Consider the following 18,924-nt stretch of genomic DNA (forward strand, 5'->3'; position numbering starts at 1 on the left):
TCCTCTCCACATCCACTCTTTCTGTGTCCTCTGGTCCTAGACTCCCCCACTATAGGAAACATCCTCTCCACATCCATTCTCTCTGTGTCCTCTGGTCCTCGACTCCCCCACTACAGTAAACACCCTCTCCACATCCACTCTTATCTGTGTCCTCTGGTCCTAGACTCCCCCACTATAGTAAACACCCTCTCCACATCCACTCTTATCTGTGTCCTCTGGTCCTAGACTCTCCCGCTATTGGAAACATCCTCTCCACATCCACTCCATATGTGTCTGCTGGTCCTAGACTCCCCTACTACAGGAAACATCCTCTCCACATCCACTCTTATCTGTGTCCTCTGGTCCCAGACTCCCCCACTATAGGAAACATCCTCTCCACATCCACTCTATCTGTGTCCTCTGGTCCGAGACTCCTCGACTATAGGAAACATCCTCTCCACATCCACTCTATCTGTGTCCTCTGGTCCCAGACTTCCCCACTATAGGAAACATCCTCTCCACATCCACTCTATCTGTGTCCTCTTCTCCCAGACTCCCCCACTACAGGAAACCTCCTCTCCACATCCACTCTATCGGTGTTCTCTGGTCCCAGACTCCCCCACTATAGGAAACATCTTCTCCACATCCACTCTATCTCTGTCCTCTGGTCATAGACTCCCCCACTATAGGAAACATCCTCTCCACATCCACTCTATCTCTGTCCTCTGGTCCTGGACTCCCCCACTATAGGAAACATCCTCTCCACATCCACTCTTTCTGTGTCCTCTGGTCCTGGACTCCCCCACTATAGGAAACATCCTCTCCACATCCACTCTATTTGTGTCCTCTGGTCCTAGACTCCCCCACTATAGGAAACATCCTCTCCACATCCACTCTATCTGTGTCCTCTGGTCCTAGACTCCCCGACCGCAGGAAACATCCTCTCCACATCCACTGTATCTGTGTCCTCTGGTCCTAGACTCCCCCACTATAGGAAACATCCTCTCCACATCCACTCAATCTGTGTCCTCTGGTCCTAGCCTCCCCCACTATAGAAAACATCCTCTCCACATCCACTCTTTCTGTGTCCTCTGGTCCTAGACTCCCCCACTATAGGAAACATCCTCTCCACATCCATTCTCTCTGTGTCCTCTGGTCCTAGACTCCCCCACTACAGTAAACACCCTCTCCACATCCACTCTTATCTGTGTCCTCTGGTCCTAGACTCTCCCGCTATTGGAAACATCCTCTCCACATCCACTCTATATGTGTCTGCTTGTCCTAGACTCCCCTACTACAGGAAACATCCTCTCCACATCCACTCTTATCTGTGTCCTCTGGTCCCAGTCTCCCCCACTATAGGAAACATCCTCTCCACATCCACTCTATCTGTGTCTTCTGGTCCTAGACTCCCCCACTATAGGAAACATCCTCTCCACATCCATTCTCTCTGTGTCCTCTGGTCCGAGACTCCTCGACTATAGGAAACATCCTCTCCACATCCACTCTATCTGTGTCCTCTGGTCCCAGACTCCCCCACTATAGGAAACATCCTCTCCACATCCACTCTATCTGTGTCCTCTTCTCCCAGACTCCCCCACTACAGGAAACCTCCTCTCCACATCCACTCTATCGGTGTTCTCTGGTCCCAGACTCCCCCACTATAGGAAACATCTTCTCCACATCCACTCTATCTCTGTCCTCTGGTCATAGACTCCCCCACTATAGGAAACATCCTCTCCACATCCACTCTATCTCTGTCCTATGGTCCTGGACTCTCCCACTATAGGAAACATCCTCTCCACATCCACTCTATCTGTGTCCTCTGGTCCTAGACTCCCCCACTATAGGAAACATCCTTTCCACATCCACTCTATCTGTGGTCCTAGACTCCCCGACTATAGGAAACATCCTCTCCACATCCACTCTATCTGTGTCCTCTGGTCCTAGACTCCCCGACCGCAGGAAACATCCTCTCCACATCCACTGTATCTGTGTCCTCTGGTCCTAGACTCCCCCACTATAGGAAACATCCTCTCCACATCCACTCTATCTGTGTCCTCTGGTCCTAGCCTCCCCCACTATAGAAAACATCCTCTCCACATCCACTCTTTCTGTGTCCTCTGGTCCTAGACTCCTCCACTATAGGAAACATCCTCTCCACATCCACTCTATCTGTGTCCTCTGGTCCTAGACTCCCCCACTACAGGACGCATCCTCTCCACATCCACTCTATCTGTGTCCTCTGGTCCTAGGCTCCCCCACTATAGGAAACATCCTCTCCACATCCATTCTCTCTGTGTCCTCTGGTCCTAGACTCCCCCACTACAGTAAACTCCCTCTCCACATCCACTCTTATCTGTGTCCTCTGGTCCTAGACTCTCCCACTATTGGAAACATCCTCTCCACATCCACTCTTTCTGTGTCCTCTGGTCCTAGACTCCCCCACTACAGGAAACATCCTCTCCACTTCCACTCTACATGTGTCTGCTGGTCCTAGACTCCCTTACTACAGGAAACATCCTCTCCACATCCACTCTTATCTGTGTCCTCTGGTCCCAGACTCCCCCACTATAGGAAACATCCTCTCCACATCCACTCTATCTGTGTCCTCTGGTCCTAGACTCACCCACTACAGGAAAAATCCTCTCCACATCCACTCTATCTGTGTCCTCTGGTCCTAGCCTCACCCACGATAGGAATCATCCTCTCCACATCCACTGTATCTGTGTCCTCTGGTCCCAGACTCCCCCACTACAGGAAACCTCCTCTCCACATCCACTCTATCTGTGTCCTCTGGTCCCAGACTCTCCCACTATAGGAAACATCCTCTCCACATCCACTCTATCTGTGTCCTCTGGTCCTACACTCCCCCACTATAGGAAACATCCTCTCCACATCCAGTCTATCTCTGTCCTCTGGTCCTAGACACCCCCACTATAGGAAACATCCTCTCCACATCCACTCTTTCTGTGTCCTCTGGTCCTGGACTCCCCCACTATAGGAAACATCCTCTCCACATCCACTCTTTCTGTGTCCTCTGGTCCTAGACTCCCCCACTATAGGAAACATCCTCTCCACATCCAGTCTATCTCTGTCCTCTGGTCCTAGACACCCCCACTATAGGAAACATCCTCTCCACATCCACTCTGTCTGTGTCCTCTGGTCCTGGACTCCCCCACTATAGGAAACATCCTCTCCACATCCAGTCTATCTCTGTCCTCTGGTCCTAGACACCCCCACTATAGGAAACATCCTCTCCACATCCACTCTATCTGTGTCCTCTGGTCCTAGACTCCCTCACTACAGTAAACATCCTCTCCACATCCTCTCTATTTGTGTCCTCTGTTCTCTGAATCTCCCATTAAAAGAAATATCCACTCCATATCCACTCTTTCGAGGCCTTTCAACATTTGAGAGATTTAAATGAGATCTAGCTCCTCCTGACCCTTTCAAATTCGGAATCATTCATGTGATCCTCTCCAATGTCAGCAGATACTTTCTCAGATACGGGGCCCAAAACTTCTCCGGAAATGTGTTCCCAGTGAGAGTACTTTTTCTGTGTTACACACAGTTGAGTTATATGTGCTGTCCTCTGCTGCAGGAATGTTCTCCTGTTTGTCTGTGTAGTTAGTGCCCGCTTCAGAGTTGGACGCCATTTTCCCGACAGCCCATTCACCGCTGGCTCTCTCCCTCTTTGACTCTCACTCTTTCTCTCTCTCTCTGTCTCTCTCTGGCCGCAGGTGGGGTTACCGGGGGCTGGGACAACCTACTGGCCGTGATTCCCGGCGGCTCCTCCACCCCCCTCATCCCGAAATCCGTCTGCGAAGACGTCATGATGGACTTCGACGCCCTGATCCAGGCGCAGACCGGCCTGGGGACGGCCGCCGTCATCGTCATGGACAAGTCGGTGAGAAAAGACTCCCGGTCTCGGGCCGTAGATTCACTCTGTGTCTGACCTCGGGAGTGTGTGATGGGACGGTGAGGAGGGAGATTCACTCTGTGTCTGACCCCGGGAGTGTGTGATGGGACGGTGCGGAGGGAGATTCACTCTGTGTCTGACCCCGGGAGTGTGTGATGGGACGGTGTGGAGGGAGATTCACTCTGTGTCTGACCCCGGGAGTGTGTGATGGGACGGTGTGGAGGGAGATTCACTCTGTGTCTTTGACACCGGGAGTGTGTGATGGGACGGTGCGGAGGGAGATTCACTCTGTGTCTGACTCCAGGAGTGTGTGATGGGACGGTGCGGAGGGAGATTCACTCTGTGTCTGACTCCAGGAGTGTGTGATGGGACGGTGTGGAGGGAGATTCACTCTGTGTATGACCCCGGGAGTGTGTGATCGGACGGTGTGGAGGGAGATTCACTCTGTGTCTGACCCCCGGGAGTGTGTGATGGGACGGTGCGGAGGGAGATTCACTCTGTGTCTGACCCCGGGACTGTGTGATGGGACGGTGTGGAGGGAGATTCACTCTGTGTCTGACCACGGGAGTGTGTGATGGGACGGTGCGGAGGGAGATTCACTCTGTGTCTGACCCCGGGAGTGTGTGATGGGACGGGGTGGAGGGAGATTCACTCTGTGTCTGACCCCGGGAGTGTGTGATGGGACGGTGTGGAGGGAGATTCACTCTGTGTCTGACCCCGGGAGTGTGTGATGGGACGGTGTGGAGGGATATTCGCTCTGTGTCTGACCCCGGGTGTGTGTGATGGGACGGTGCGGAGGGAGATTCACTCTGTGTCTGACTCCAGGAGTGTGTGATGGGACGGTGCGGAGGGAGATTCACTCTGTGTCTGACTCCGGGAGTGTGTGATGGGACGGTGTGGAGGGAGATTCACTCTGTGTCTGACCCCGGGAGTGTGTGATCGGACGGTGTGGAGGGAGATTCACTCTGTGTCTGACCCCCGGGAGTGTGTGATGGGACGGTGCGGAGGGAGATTCACTCTGTGTCTGACCCCGGGACTGTGTGATGGGACGGTGTGGAGGGAGATTCGCTCTGTGTCTGACCCCGGGAGTGTGTGATGGGACGGTGTGGAGGGAGATTCGCTCTGTGTCTGACCCCGGGAGTGTGTGATGGGACGGTGCGGAGGGAGATTCATTCTGTGTCTGACTACGGGAGTGTGTGATGGGACGGTGCGGAGGGAGATTCACTCTGTGTCTGACCCCGGGAGTGTGTGATGGGACGGTGTGGAGGGAGATTCACTCTGTGTCTGACCCCGGGAGTGTGTGATGGGACGGTGTGGAGGGAGATTCACTCTGTGTCTAACCCCGGGAGTGTGGGTTAGGACGGTGTGGAGGGAGATTCACTGTGTCTGACCCCGGGAGTGTGTGATGGGACGGTGTGGAGGTAGATTCACTCTGTGTCTGACCCCGGGAGTGTGTGATGGGACGGTGTGGAGGGAGATTCACTCTGTGTCTAACCCCGGGAGTGTGGGTTAGGACGGTGTGGAGGGAGATTCACTGTGTCTGACCCCGGGAGTGTGTGATGGGACGGTGTGGAGGTAGATTCACTCTGTGTCTGACCCCGGGAGTGTGTGATGGGACGGTGTGGAGGGAGATTCACTCCGTGTCTGACCCCGGGCGTGTGTGATGGGACGGTGTGGAGGGAGATTCACTCTGTGTCTGACCCTGGGAGTGTGTGATGGGACGGTGTGGAGGGAGATTCGCTCTGTGTCTGACCCCGGGAGTGTGTGATGGGACGGTGAGGAGGGTGTTTCACTCTGTGTCTGACCCCGGGAGTGTGTGATGGGACGGTGTGGAGTGAGATTCACTCTGTGTCTGACCCCGGGAGTGTGTGATGGGACAGTGTGGAGGGAGATTCACTCTGTGTCTGACCCCGGGAGTGTGTGATGGGACGGTGTGGAGGGAGATTCACTCTGTGTCTGACCCCGGGAGTGTGTGATGGGACGGTGTGGAGGGAGATTCACTCTGTGTCTGACACCGGGAGTGTGTGATGGGACGGTGTGGAGGGAGATTCACTCTGTGTCTGACCCCGGGAGTGTGTGATGGGACGGTGTGGAGTGAGATTCACTCTGTGTCTGACCCCGGGAGTGTGTGATGGGACGGTGTGGGGGGAGCTTCACTCTGATCCTGGGAGTGTGTGATGGGACGGTGTGGGGGGAGCTTCACTCTGACCCCGGGAGTGTGTGATGGGACGGTGTGGAGGGAGATTCACTCTGTGTCTGACCCCGGGAGTGTGTGATGGGACGGTGCGGAGGGAGATTCACTCTGTGTCTGACACCGGGAGTGTGTGATGGGACGGTGTGGAGGGAGATTCACTCTGTGTCTGACCCCGGGAGTGTGTGATGGGACGGTGTGGAGGGAGATTCACTCTGTGTCTGACCCCGGGAGTGTGTGATGGGCCGGTGTGGAGGGAGATTCACTCTGTGTCTGACCCCGGGAGTGTGTGATGGGACAGTGTGGAGGGAGATTCACTCTGTGTCTGACCCCGGGAGTGTGTGATGGGACGGTGTGGAGGGAGATTCACTCTGTGTCTGACCCCGGGAGTGTGTGATGGGACGGTGTGGATGGAGATTCACTCTGTGTCTGACCCCGGGAGTGTGTGATGGGACGGTGTGTAGGGAGCTTCACTCTGTGTCTGACCCAGGGAGTGTGTGATGGGTCGGTGCGGAGGGAGATTCACTCTGTGTCTGACCCCGGGAGTGTGTGATGGGACGGTGTGGATGGAGATTCACTCTGTGTCTGACCCCGGGAGTGTGTGATGGGACGGTGTGTAGGGAGCTTCACTCTGTGTCTGACCCTGGGAATGTGTGATGGGACGGTGTGGAGGGAGATTCACTCTGTGTCTGACCCCGGGAGAGTGTGATGGGACGGTGAGGAGGGAGATTCACTCTGTGTCTGACCCCGGGAGTGTGTGATGGGACGGTGTGTAGGGAGCTTCACTCTGTGTCTGACCCTGGGAATGTGTGATGGGACGGTGTGGAGTGAGATTCACTCTGTGTCTGACCCCGGGAGTGTGTGATGGGACAGTGTGGAGGGAGATTCACTCTGTGTCTGACCCCGGGAGTGTGTGATGGGACGGTGTGGAGGGAGATTCACTCTGTGTCTGACCCCGGGAGTGTGTGATGGGACGGTGTGGAGGGAGATTCACTCTGTGTCTGACACCGGGAGTGTGTGATGGGACGGTGTGGAGGGAGATTCACTCTGTGTCTGACCCCGGGAGTGTGTGATGGGACGGTGTGGAGTGAGATTCACTCTGTGTCTGACCCCGGGAGTGTGTGATGGGACGGTGTGGGGGGAGCTTCACTCTGATCCTGGGAGTGTGTGATGGGACGGTGTGGGGGGAGCTTCACTCTGACCCCGGGAGTGTGTGATGGGACGGTGTGGAGGGAGATTCACTCTGTGTCTGACCCCGGGAGTGTGTGATGGGACGGTGCGGAGGGAGATTCACTCTGTGTCTGACACCGGGAGTGTGTGATGGGACGGTGTGGAGGGAGATTCACTCTGTGTCTGACACCGGGAGTGTGTGATGGGACGGTGTGGAGGGAGATTCACTCTGTGTCTGACCCCGGGAGTGTGTGATGGGACGGTGTGGAGGGAGATTCACTCTGTGTCTGACCCCGGGAGTGTGTGATGGGCCGGTGTGGAGGGAGATTCACTCTGTGTCTGACCCCGGGAGTGTGTGATGGGACGGTGTGGAGGGAGATTCACTCTGTGTCTGACCCCGGGAGTGTGTGATGGGACGGTGTGGAGGGAGATTCACTCTGTGTCTGACCCCGGGAGTGTGTGATGGGACGGTGTGGATGGAGATTCACTCTGTGTCTGACCCCGGGAGTGTGTGATGGGACGGTGTGTAGGGAGCTTCACTCTGTGTCTGACCCAGGGAGTGTGTGATGGGTCGGTGCGGAGGGAGATTCACTCTGTGTCTGACCCCGGGAGTGTGTGATGGGACGGTGTGGATGGAGATTCACTCTGTGTCTGACCCCGGGAGTGTGTGATGGGACGGTGTGTAGGGAGCTTCACTCTGTGTCTGACCCTGGGAATGTGTGATGGGACGGTGTGGAGGGAGATTCACTCTGTGTCTGACCCCGGGAGTGTGTGATGGGACGGTGTGGAGGGAGATTCACTCTGTGTCTGACCCCGGGAGTGTGTGATGGGACGGTGTGGAGGGATATTCGCTCTGTGTCTGACCCCGGGTGTGTGTGATGGGACGGTGTGGAGGGAGATTCACTCTGTGTCTAACCCCGGGAGTGTGGGTTAGGACGGTGTGGAGGGAGATTCACTGTGTCTGACCCCGGGAGTGTGTGATGGGACGGTGTGGAGGTAGATTCACTCTGTGTCTGACCCCGGGAGTGTGTGATGGGACGGTGTGGAGGGAGATTCACTCTGTGTCTAACCCCGGGAGTGTGGGTTAGGACGGTGTGGAGGGAGATTCACTGTGTCTGACCCCGGGAGTGTGTGATGGGACGGTGTGGAGGTAGATTCACTCTGTGTCTGACCCCGGGAGTGTGTGATGGGACGGTGTGGAGGGAGATTCACTCCGTGTCTGACCCCGGGCGTGTGTGATGGGACGGTGTGGAGGGAGATTCACTCTGTGTCTGACCCTGGGAGTGTGTGATGGGACGGTGTGGAGGGAGATTCGCTCTGTGTCTGACCCCGGGAGTGTGTGATGGGACGGTGAGGAGGGTGTTTCACTCTGTGTCTGACCCCGGGAGTGTGTGATGGGACGGTGTGGAGTGAGATTCACTCTGTGTCTGACCCCGGGAGTGTGTGATGGGACAGTGTGGAGGGAGATTCACTCTGTGTCTGACCCCGGGAGTGTGTGATGGGACGGTGTGGAGGGAGATTCACTCTGTGTCTGACCCCGGGAGTGTGTGATGGGACGGTGTGGAGGGAGATTCACTCTGTGTCTGACACCGGGAGTGTGTGATGGGACGGTGTGGAGGGAGATTCACTCTGTGTCTGACCCCGGGAGTGTGTGATGGGACGGTGTGGAGTGAGATTCACTCTGTGTCTGACCCCGGGAGTGTGTGATGGGACGGTGTGGGGGGAGCTTCACTCTGATCCTGGGAGTGTGTGATGGGACGGTGTGGGGGGAGCTTCACTCTGACCCCGGGAGTGTGTGATGGGACGGTGTGGAGGGAGATTCACTCTGTGTCTGACCCCGGGAGTGTGTGATGGGACGGTGCGGAGGGAGATTCACTCTGTGTCTGACACCGGGAGTGTGTGATGGGACGGTGTGGAGGGAGATTCACTCTGTGTCTGACCCCGGGAGTGTGTGATGGGACGGTGTGGAGGGAGATTCACTCTGTGTCTGACCCCGGGAGTGTGTGATGGGCCGGTGTGGAGGGAGATTCACTCTGTGTCTGACCCCGGGAGTGTGTGATGGGACAGTGTGGAGGGAGATTCACTCTGTGTCTGACCCCGGGAGTGTGTGATGGGACGGTGTGTAGGGAGCTTCACTCTGTGTCTGACCCTGGGAATGTGTGATGGGACGGTGTGGAGGGAGATTCACTCTGTGTCTGACCCCGGGAGAGTGTGATGGGACGGTGAGGAGGGAGATTCACTCTGTGTCTGACCCCGGGAGTGTGTGATGGGACGGTGTGTAGGGAGCTTCACTCTGTGTCTGACCCTGGGAATGTGTGATGGGACGGTGTGGAGTGAGATTCACTCTGTGTCTGACCCCGGGAGTGTGTGATGGGACAGTGTGGAGGGAGATTCACTCTGTGTCTGACCCCGGGAGTGTGTGATGGGACGGTGTGGAGGGAGATTCACTCTGTGTCTGACCCCGGGAGTGTGTGATGGGACGGTGTGGAGGGAGATTCACTCTGTGTCTGACACCGGGAGTGTGTGATGGGACGGTGTGGAGGGAGATTCACTCTGTGTCTGACCCCGGGAGTGTGTGATGGGACGGTGTGGAGTGAGATTCACTCTGTGTCTGACCCCGGGAGTGTGTGATGGGACGGTGTGGGGGGAGCTTCACTCTGATCCTGGGAGTGTGTGATGGGACGGTGTGGGGGGAGCTTCACTCTGACCCCGGGAGTGTGTGATGGGACGGTGTGGAGGGAGATTCACTCTGTGTCTGACCCCGGGAGTGTGTGATGGGACGGTGCGGAGGGAGATTCACTCTGTGTCTGACACCGGGAGTGTGTGATGGGACGGTGTGGAGGGAGATTCACTCTGTGTCTGACCCCGGGAGTGTGTGATGGGACGGTGTGGAGGGAGATTCACTCTGTGTCTGACCCCGGGAGTGTGTGATGGGACGGTGTGGAGGGAGATTCACTCTGTGTCTGACCCCGGGAGTGTGTGATGGGACGGTGTGGAGGGAGATTCACTCTGTGTCTGACACCGGGAGTGTGTGATGGGACGGTGTGGAGGGAGATTCACTCTGTGTCTGACCCCGGGAGTGTGTGATGGGACGGTGTGGAGTGAGATTCACTCTGTGTCTGACCCCGGGAGTGTGTGATGGGACGGTGTGGGGGGAGCTTCACTCTGATCCTGGGAGTGTGTGATGGGACGGTGTGGGGGGAGCTTCACTCTGACCCCGGGAGTGTGTGATGGGACGGTGTGGAGGGAGATTCACTCTGTGTCTGACCCCGGGAGTGTGTGATGGGACGGTGCGGAGGGAGATTCACTCTGTGTCTGACACCGGGAGTGTGTGATGGGACGGTGTGGAGGGAGATTCACTCTGTGTCTGACCCCGGGAGTGTGTGATGGGACGGTGTGGAGGGAGATTCACTCTGTGTCTGACCCAGGGAGTGTGTGATGGGTCGGTGCGGAGGGAGATTCACTCTGTGTCTGACCCCGGGAGTGTGTGATGGGACGGTGTGGATGGAGATTCACTCTGTGTCTGACCCCGGGAGTGTGTGATGGGACGGTGTGTAGGGAGCTTCACTCTGTGTCTGACCCTGGGAATGTGTGATGGGACGGTGTGGAGGGAGATTCACTCTGTGACTGACCCCGGGAGTGTGTGATGGGACGGTGTGGAGTGAGATTCACTCTGTGTCTGACCCCGGGAGAGTGTGATGGGACGGTGAGGAGGGAGATTCACTCTGTGTCTGACCCCGGGAGTGTGTGATGGGACGGTGCGGAGGGAGATTCACTCTGTGTCTGACCCCGGGAGAGTGTGATGGGACGGTGTGGAGGGAGATTCACTCTGTGTCTGACCACAGGAGTGTGTGATGGGACGGTGCGGAGGGAGATTCGCCTTGTGTATGAATTAAATTTTGAATCTTGTCCCTTGTCCAGTCAGATGTGATTCGCTGTATTGCCCGGTTACTGGAATTTTATAAGCACGAGAGTTGTGGACAGTGTACACCGTGCCGTGAAGGTCAGGGAGCTTCAAAAACCATCCAACTCACACCGAGTCCCCCGTCACTCGACACTCCCCACCGTTCACGGTTTGTGTCCTACCCTCGTACGCCGAGGTCCCCCGTCCCTCGACACTCCCCACCATTCATGGTGCGTGTCCTACCCTCGTACCCCGAGGACCCCCGTCCCTCGACACTCCCCACATTTCACGGTGTGTGTCCTACCCTCGTACCCCGAGGTCCCCCCGTCCCTCGACACTCCCCACCGTTCACGGTGTGTGTCCGACCCTCATACACCGAGGTCCCCCCGTCCCTCGACACTCCCCACCGTTCACGGTGTCTGTCCTACCCTCGTACGCCGAGGTCCCCCTGTCCCTCGACACTCCCCACCGTTCACGGTGCGTGTCCCACCCTCGTACCCCGAGGTCCCCCCGTCCCTCGACACTCCCCACCGTTCACGGTGTGTGTCCGACCCTCGTACGCCGAGGTCCCCCCGTCTCTCGACACTCCCCACCGTTCACGGTGCGTGTCCGACCCTCGTACACTGATGTCCCCCCATCCCTCGACAGTCCCCATCGTTCAGGGTGTGTGTCTTACCCTCGTACGCCAAGGTCCCCCTGTCCCTCGACACTCCCCACCGTTCACGGTGTGTGTCCCACCGTCGTACGCCGAGGTCCCCCCGTCCCTCGACACTCCCCACCATTCACGGTGCGTGTCCTACCCTCGTACGCCGAGGTCCCCCCGTCCCTCGACACTCCCCACCGTTCACGGTGTGTGTCCGACCCTCGTACGCCGAGGTCCCCCCGTCTCTCGACACTCCCCACCGTTCACGGTGCGTGTCCGACCCTCGTACACTGATGTCCCCCCATCCCTCGACAGTCCCCATCGTTCAGGGTGTGTGTCTTACCCTCGTACGCCAAGGTCCCCCTGTCCCTCGACACTCCCCACCGTTCACGGTGTGTGTCCCACCGTCGTACGCCGAGGTCCCCCCGTCCCTCGACACTCCCCACCATTCACGGTGCGTGTCCTACCCTCGTACGCCGAGGTCCCCCCGTCCCTCGACACTCCTCACCGTTCACGGTGCGTGTCCTACCCTCGTACGCCAAGGTCCCCCCCGTCCCTCGACACTCCCCACCGTTCACGGCCCATGTCCTACCCTCGTACCCCGAGGTCCCCCCGTCCCTCGACACTCCCCACCGTTCACGGTCCGTGTTCTACCCTCGTACCCCGAGGTCCCCCCGTCCCTCGACACTCCCCACCGTTCACGGTGCGTGTCCCACCCTCGTACGCCGAGGTCCCCCTGTCCCTCGACACTCCCCACCGTTCACGGTGTGTGTCCGACCCTGGTACGCCAAGGTCCCCCTGTCCCTCGACACTCCCCACCGTTCACGGTGTGTGTCCTACCCTCGTACACCGAGGTCCCCCCGTCTTTCGACACTCTCCACCGTTCACGGTGTGTGTCCTACCCTCGTACGCCGAGGCCCCCGTCCCTCGACACTCCCCACCATTCATGGTGCGTGTCCTTCCCTCGTACCCCGAGGACCCCCGTCCTTCGACACTCCCCACATTTCACGATGTGTGTCCCACCCTCGTACACCGAGGGCCCCCGGTCCCTCGACACTCCCTACTGTTCACGGAGCGTATCCGACCCTCGTACGCCGAGGTCCCCCCGTCTCTCGACACTCCCCGCCGTTCACGGTGTGTGTCCTACCCTCGAACGCCGAGTTCCCCCATCCCTCGACACTCCCCACCGTTCACGGTGTGTGTCCGACCCTTGTACGCCGAGGTCCCCCTATCCCTCGACACTCCCCACCGTTCACGGTGTGTGTCCGACCCTTGTACGCCGAGGTCCCCCCGTCCCTCGACACTCCCCACCGTTCACGGTGTGTCCTACCCGCGTACGCCGAGGTCCCCCCGTCCCTCGACACTCCCCACCGTTCACGGTGCGTGTCCCACCCTCGTACGCCGAGGTCCCCCCGTCCCTCGACTTCCCCACCATTCACGGTCCGTGTCCTACCCTCGTGTGCCGTGGTTCTCCCTCGAGACCCCCTCACCCCCTCTTGCTCTTCCCTCCGCCAGGGGTGGACTGGATGAACCAGATGATGTGGCGTTTCGTGAAGGGGAACGCGCGCGAGGCGGAGATCGACATGCTGTGGGAGGTCAGCAAGCAAGTGGAGGGGCACACCATCTGCGCGCTGGGGGACGGCGCCGCCTGGCCCGTGCAGGTACCACGCCTCCCCTCCTTCCCCCTCTCTCGCTCCTCCATCTCTTCAGTCTCTCCCTCTCCCTAACTGTTCTTCTCCCCCCGCAGGGTCTCATCCGCCACTTCCGGCCGGAGATGGAGAGCAGGATCCGAGCATTCCAGCCGCTCGCTCGCTCCGCCAACTGACCGCTCCCCCAACTCCTCCTCGTTCAAACTCAGCGTCCGCGAGGGGAGTCTGCTAGAGAACGCGTTTCTGTAAATTGCTGAAGTTTAAATAAATGTTGCCCAGAGAGAGATTCTTTTGCAGAGCAATTAACTACAACGACATGGCCAACATCTTTGGACCTGCCGCGACCACTTCCTCCAGCAGCTCCTTCCACAGTCTGTCCACCCGTATCCCTCTAAACCTTCCCTCTCCGTGTCCCTGTCCGAGTGTCGTTAATGTACCTGCCGCGACCACTTCCTCCGGCAGCTCCTTCCACAGTCTGACCACCCGTATCCCTCTAAACCTTCCCTCTCCGTGTCCCTGTCCGAGTGTCGTTAATGTACCTGCCGCGACCACTTCCTCCGGCAGCTCCTTCCACAGTCTGACCACCCGTATCCCTCTAAACCTTTCCTATCCGTGTCCCTGTCCGAGTGTCGTTAATGTACCTGCCTCGACCACTTCCTCAGGCAGCTCCTTCCACAGACGGACCACCCGTATCCCTCTAAACCTTTCCTATCCGTGTCCCTGTCCGAGTGTCGTTAATGTACCTGCCCCGACCACTTCCTCCGGCAGCTCCTTCCACAGACGGACCACCCGTATCCCTCTAAACCTTTCCTATCCGTGTCCCTGTCCGAGTGTCGTTAATGTACCCGCCTCGACCACTTCCTCCGGCAGCTCCTTTCACAGATGGACCACCCGTATCCCTCTAAACCTTTCCTGTCCGTATCCCTGTCTGAGTGTCGTTAATGTACCTGCCTCGACCACTTCCTCCGGCAGCTCCTTGCACAGATGGACCACCCGTATCCCTCTAAACCTTTCCTATCCGTGTCACTGTCAGAGTGTCGTTAATGTACCTGCCTCGAGCACTTCCTCCGGCAGCTCCTTCCACAGACGGACCAGCCGTATCCCTCTAAACCTTTCCTATCCGTGTCACTGTCAGAGTGTCGTTAATGTACCTGCCCCGACCACTTCCTCTGGCAGCTCCTTCCACAGACGGACCACCCGTATCCCTCTAAACCTTTCCTCTCCGTGTCCCTGTCTGAGTGTTGTTAATGTACCTGCCTCGACCACTTCCTCCGGCAGCTCCTTCCACAGACGGACCACCCGTATCCCTCTAAACCTTTCCTATCCGTGTCACTGTCCGAGTGTCGTTAATGTCCCTGCCTCGACCACTTCCTCCGGCAGCTCCTTCCACAGACGGACCACCCGTATCCCTCTAAACCTTTCCTATCCGTGTCCCTGTCCGAGTGTCGTTAATGTACCTGCCTCGACCACTTCCTCAGGCAGCTCCTTCCACAGACGGACCACCCGTATCCCTCTAAACCTTTCCTATCCGTGTCCCTGTCCGAGTGTCGTTAATGTACCTGCCTCGACCACTTCCTCAGGCAGCTCCTTCCACAGACGGACCACCCGTATCCCTCTAAACCTTTCCTATCCGTGTCCCTGTCCGAGTGTCGTTAATGTACCTGCCCCGACCACTTCCTCCGGCAGCTCCTTCCACAGACTGACCACCCGTATCCCTCTAAACCTTTCCTATCCATGTCCCTGTCCGAGTGTCGTTAATGTACCTGCCTCGACCACTTCCTCTGGCAGCTCCTTCCACAGACCAACAACCCTGTGGGTGAAAAAGTTGCCGTTTGGGTCCCTAATTTCACAAGCAGTATTTTGTGCTATCCAATATAGATTTTTGCAAATCAAGAGTTCAGTATAAACTTATTGTCAAAGTCCATATATGTCACCCCATAGCAACTTGAGGTTCATTTTCTTGCGGGCATGATTCATAAACCCATCGGGCGATCAACAACAAACTGCGCAAATACACAAAGATATAAACAATAATAATAAATAAATAAGCCATAAATATCGAGCATGTGAGATGAAGAGTCCCTGAAAGTCAGTCCATTGGTTGGAGCGAGTGAAGTTATCCGCTCTGGTTCAGGAGCCTGATGGGTGAGGGGTTATAACTGTCCCTGAACCTGGTGGTGTGGGTCCTGAGGCTCCTGTACCTCCTTCCTGATGGTTGAGGGGTGATAACCGTCCCTGAACTTGGTGGTGTGGGTCCTGAGGCTCCTGTACCTCCTATCTGATGCTTGAGGGGTGATAACTGTCCCTGAACCTGGTGGTGTGGGTCCTGAGGCTCCTGTACCTCCTTCCTGATGGTTGAGGGGTGATGACTGTCCCTGAACCTGGTGGTGTGGGTCCTGAGGCTCCTGTACCTCCTTCCTGATGGTTGAGGGGTGATAACCGTTCCTGAACCTGGTGGTGTAGGTCCCGAGGCTCCTGTACCTCCTTCCTGATGATTGAGGGGTGATAACCATACCTGAACCTGGTGGTGTGGGTCCCGAGGCTCCTGTACCTCCTTCCTGATGATTGAGGGGTTATAACTGTCCCTGAACCTGGTGGTGTGGGTCCCGGGGTTCCTGTACCTCCTTCCAGATGGTTGAGGGGTGATAACTGTCCCTGAACCTGTTGGTGTGGGTCCTGAGGCTCCAGTAGCTCCTTCCAGATGGTTGAGGGTTGATAACTGTCCCTGAACCTGGTGGTGTGGATCCTGAGGCTCCTGTACCTCCTTCTGCATGTTTGAGGGGTAATACCTGTCCCTGAACCTGGTGGTGTGGGTCCTGAGGCTCCTGTACCTCCTTCCTGATGGTTGAGGTGTGATAACTGTTCCTGAACCTGGTGGTGTGGGTCCTGAGGCTCCTGTACCTCCTTCCTGATGGTTGAGGGGTGATAACTGTCCCTGAACCTGGTGGTGTGGATCCTGAGGCTCCTGTACCTCTTTCCTGATGTCAGCGGTGAGAAGAGAGCATGTCCTGGGTGGTGGGGGTCCCTGACGATGGACGCTGCTTTCCTGTGACAACGCTCCGTGTCGATGTGCTCACTGGTGGGGAGGGCTCTACCCGTGTCGGACTGGGCCGTCTCCACTACTTTCTGTAGGGTTTTCCGTTCCAGGGCATTGGTGTTCCCACCCCAGGCTGTGGATGCACTCCCCACCACACATCAGTAGAAGTTTGTCAAAGTTTTATTAGACTTTGGAAACTCCCGAGGAAGTGGAGATGCTGCCGTGGTTTCTCCGTGACCGCTGCTCCGTGCTGGGCCCGGGACAGGTCTCTGAAACGATCAGACCGAGGGGACCCTCGATGGGGACTGGCTCACGGACCCCTGGTTTCCCCCTCCCGAAGTCGGTGGTCAGCTCCTCGGTCTTGCTGACTTTGAGTGAGTGACACCACTCAGACAGACTTTCAATCTCCCTCCGCTGTGCTGGTCCATCGCCAGCTTTGATTCGGCCCCTGACGGTGGGGTCATCGGCGAACTTGATATGGCATCGGAGCTGTGCTTAGCCTCGTAGTCGTCAGTGTAAACTCCATCGAGGTGGGTAATCGTACAGCTTTGTGGTGTAGATAAATACTTTATTGATCCCAAATGAAATTAGTGTCACAGTAGCATTTGCAGTGCACAGATAGACAAATATTAGACAATAGACAGTAGGTGCAGGAGCAGGCCATTCGGCCCTTCCAGCCAGCACCACCATTCATTGAGATCATGGCTGATCATGCACAATCAGTACCCCGTTCCTGCCCTCTCCCCACATCCCTTGACTCTGCTATCTATAAGAGCTCTATCTAACTCTCTCTTGAATGCATCCAGAGAATTGGCCTCCACTGCCTTCTGGGGCAGAGCATTCCACATATCCACCACTCTTTGGGTGAGAAAGTTTTTCCGCATCTGTCTTCTAAATGGCCTAACCCTGATTCTTAAACCGTGGCCTCTAGTTCTGGACTCACCCATCAGCGGGAACATGCTACCTGCCTCCAGCGTGTCCAATCCCTTAATGATCTTACATGTTTCAATCAGATCCCCTCTCATCCTTCTAAATCCCAGTGTGTACAAGCCCAGTCGCTCCAATCTTTCAACGTATGACAGTCCCGCCATCCCGGGAATTAACCTCCTGAACCTATGCTGCACTCCCTCAATAGCAAGAATGTCCTTGCTCAAATTTGCAGACCAAAACTGCACACAATACTCCAGGTGGGGTCTCACGAGGGCCCTGTACAGCTACAGAAGGACCTCTTTACTCCTATACTCAATTCCTCTTGTTATAACGGCCAGCATGCCATTAGCTTCCTTCACTGCCTGCTGTACCTGCATGCTTGCTTTCATTGACTAATGTACAAGAACACCTAGATCTCATTGTACTTCCCCTTTTCCTAACTTGACTCCATTCAGATAGTAATCTGCCTTCCTGTTCTTGCCACCAAAGTGGATAACCTCACATTTATCCACACTAAACTGCATCTGCCATGCATCTGCCCACTCGCTCAATACTCCAGGTGGAGTCTCAACAAGGCCCTGTACAGCTGCAGAAGGACCTCTTTGCTCCTGCACTCAACTCCCCTTGAAGAGAAGGTTAGAAGAGAGGTAAAAAAGAATAAAAGATGAATTACCTCAAATTGTTTAATAGGAGGGGGTCATCTCCTCCCCGACTACAGATTGACTCATTGCGGATCCCGACGGCCGAGAGTAGGAGTGATCTCGTACGACCAGCACGGTTGTCTCAGTCCGTTACTGAAAGTGCTCCACAACTCCAAAACAACACAAAACCCACACCAGACTGTGTGAGACAGCACAAAACTACACTAGAATGTGTGAGACAACACAAAACTACACTAGAATGTGTGAGACAACACAAAACCACACTAGACTGTGTGAGACAGCGCAAAACTACACTAGACTGTGTGAGACAGCACAAAACCACACTAGACTGTGTGAGACAGCACAAAACTGCACGAGGCTGTGTGAGACAGCACAAAACCAGACTAGACTGCGTGAGACAGCACAAAACTACACCAGACTGTGTGAGACAGCACAAAACCAGACTAGACTGTGTGAGACAGCACAAAACCACACTAGACTGTGTGAGACAGCACAAAACCACACTAGACTGTGTGAGACAGCACAAAACTACACTAGACTGTGTGAGACAGCACAAAACTACACTAGACTGTGTGAGACAGCACAAAACTACACCAGACTGTGTGAGATAACACAAAACTACACCAGACTGTGTGAGACAGCACAAAACCACACTAGACTGTGTGAGACAGCACAAAACCACACTAGACTGTGTGAGACAGCACAAAACCACACTAGACTGTGTGAGACAGCACAAAACTACACCGGACTGTGTGAGACAACACAAAACTACACCAGACTGTGTGAGACAACACAAAACTACACTAGACTGTGTCAGACAGCACAAAACTACACCAG

At 56.3% G+C, this 18,924-nt stretch overlaps 1 protein-coding gene across 1 annotated transcript in view; it reads left to right on the forward strand.

The window, feature by feature from the left end:
• ndufv1 (NADH:ubiquinone oxidoreductase core subunit V1) overlaps window positions 1-13,744 on the forward strand; it is a 44,372-nt gene extending 30,628 nt beyond the window's left edge. Inside the window, exons 8-11 of the mRNA XM_059961739.1 lie at window positions 3,723-3,889; window positions 11,184-11,265; window positions 13,325-13,470; window positions 13,557-13,744. Coding sequence (XP_059817722.1) covers window positions 3,723-3,889; window positions 11,184-11,265; window positions 13,325-13,470; window positions 13,557-13,634 — 473 coding nt within the window. The 3' untranslated portion in view covers window positions 13,635-13,744. The remainder of the gene's footprint in view (window positions 1-3,722; window positions 3,890-11,183; window positions 11,266-13,324; window positions 13,471-13,556) is intronic.
• The last annotated feature ends 5,180 nt before the right edge of the window (window positions 13,745-18,924 follow it).

This window comes from Hypanus sabinus, unplaced genomic scaffold, assembly GCF_030144855.1.
Source record: "Hypanus sabinus isolate sHypSab1 unplaced genomic scaffold, sHypSab1.hap1 scaffold_515, whole genome shotgun sequence".
NCBI lineage: Eukaryota > Metazoa > Chordata > Chondrichthyes > Myliobatiformes > Dasyatidae > Hypanus > Hypanus sabinus.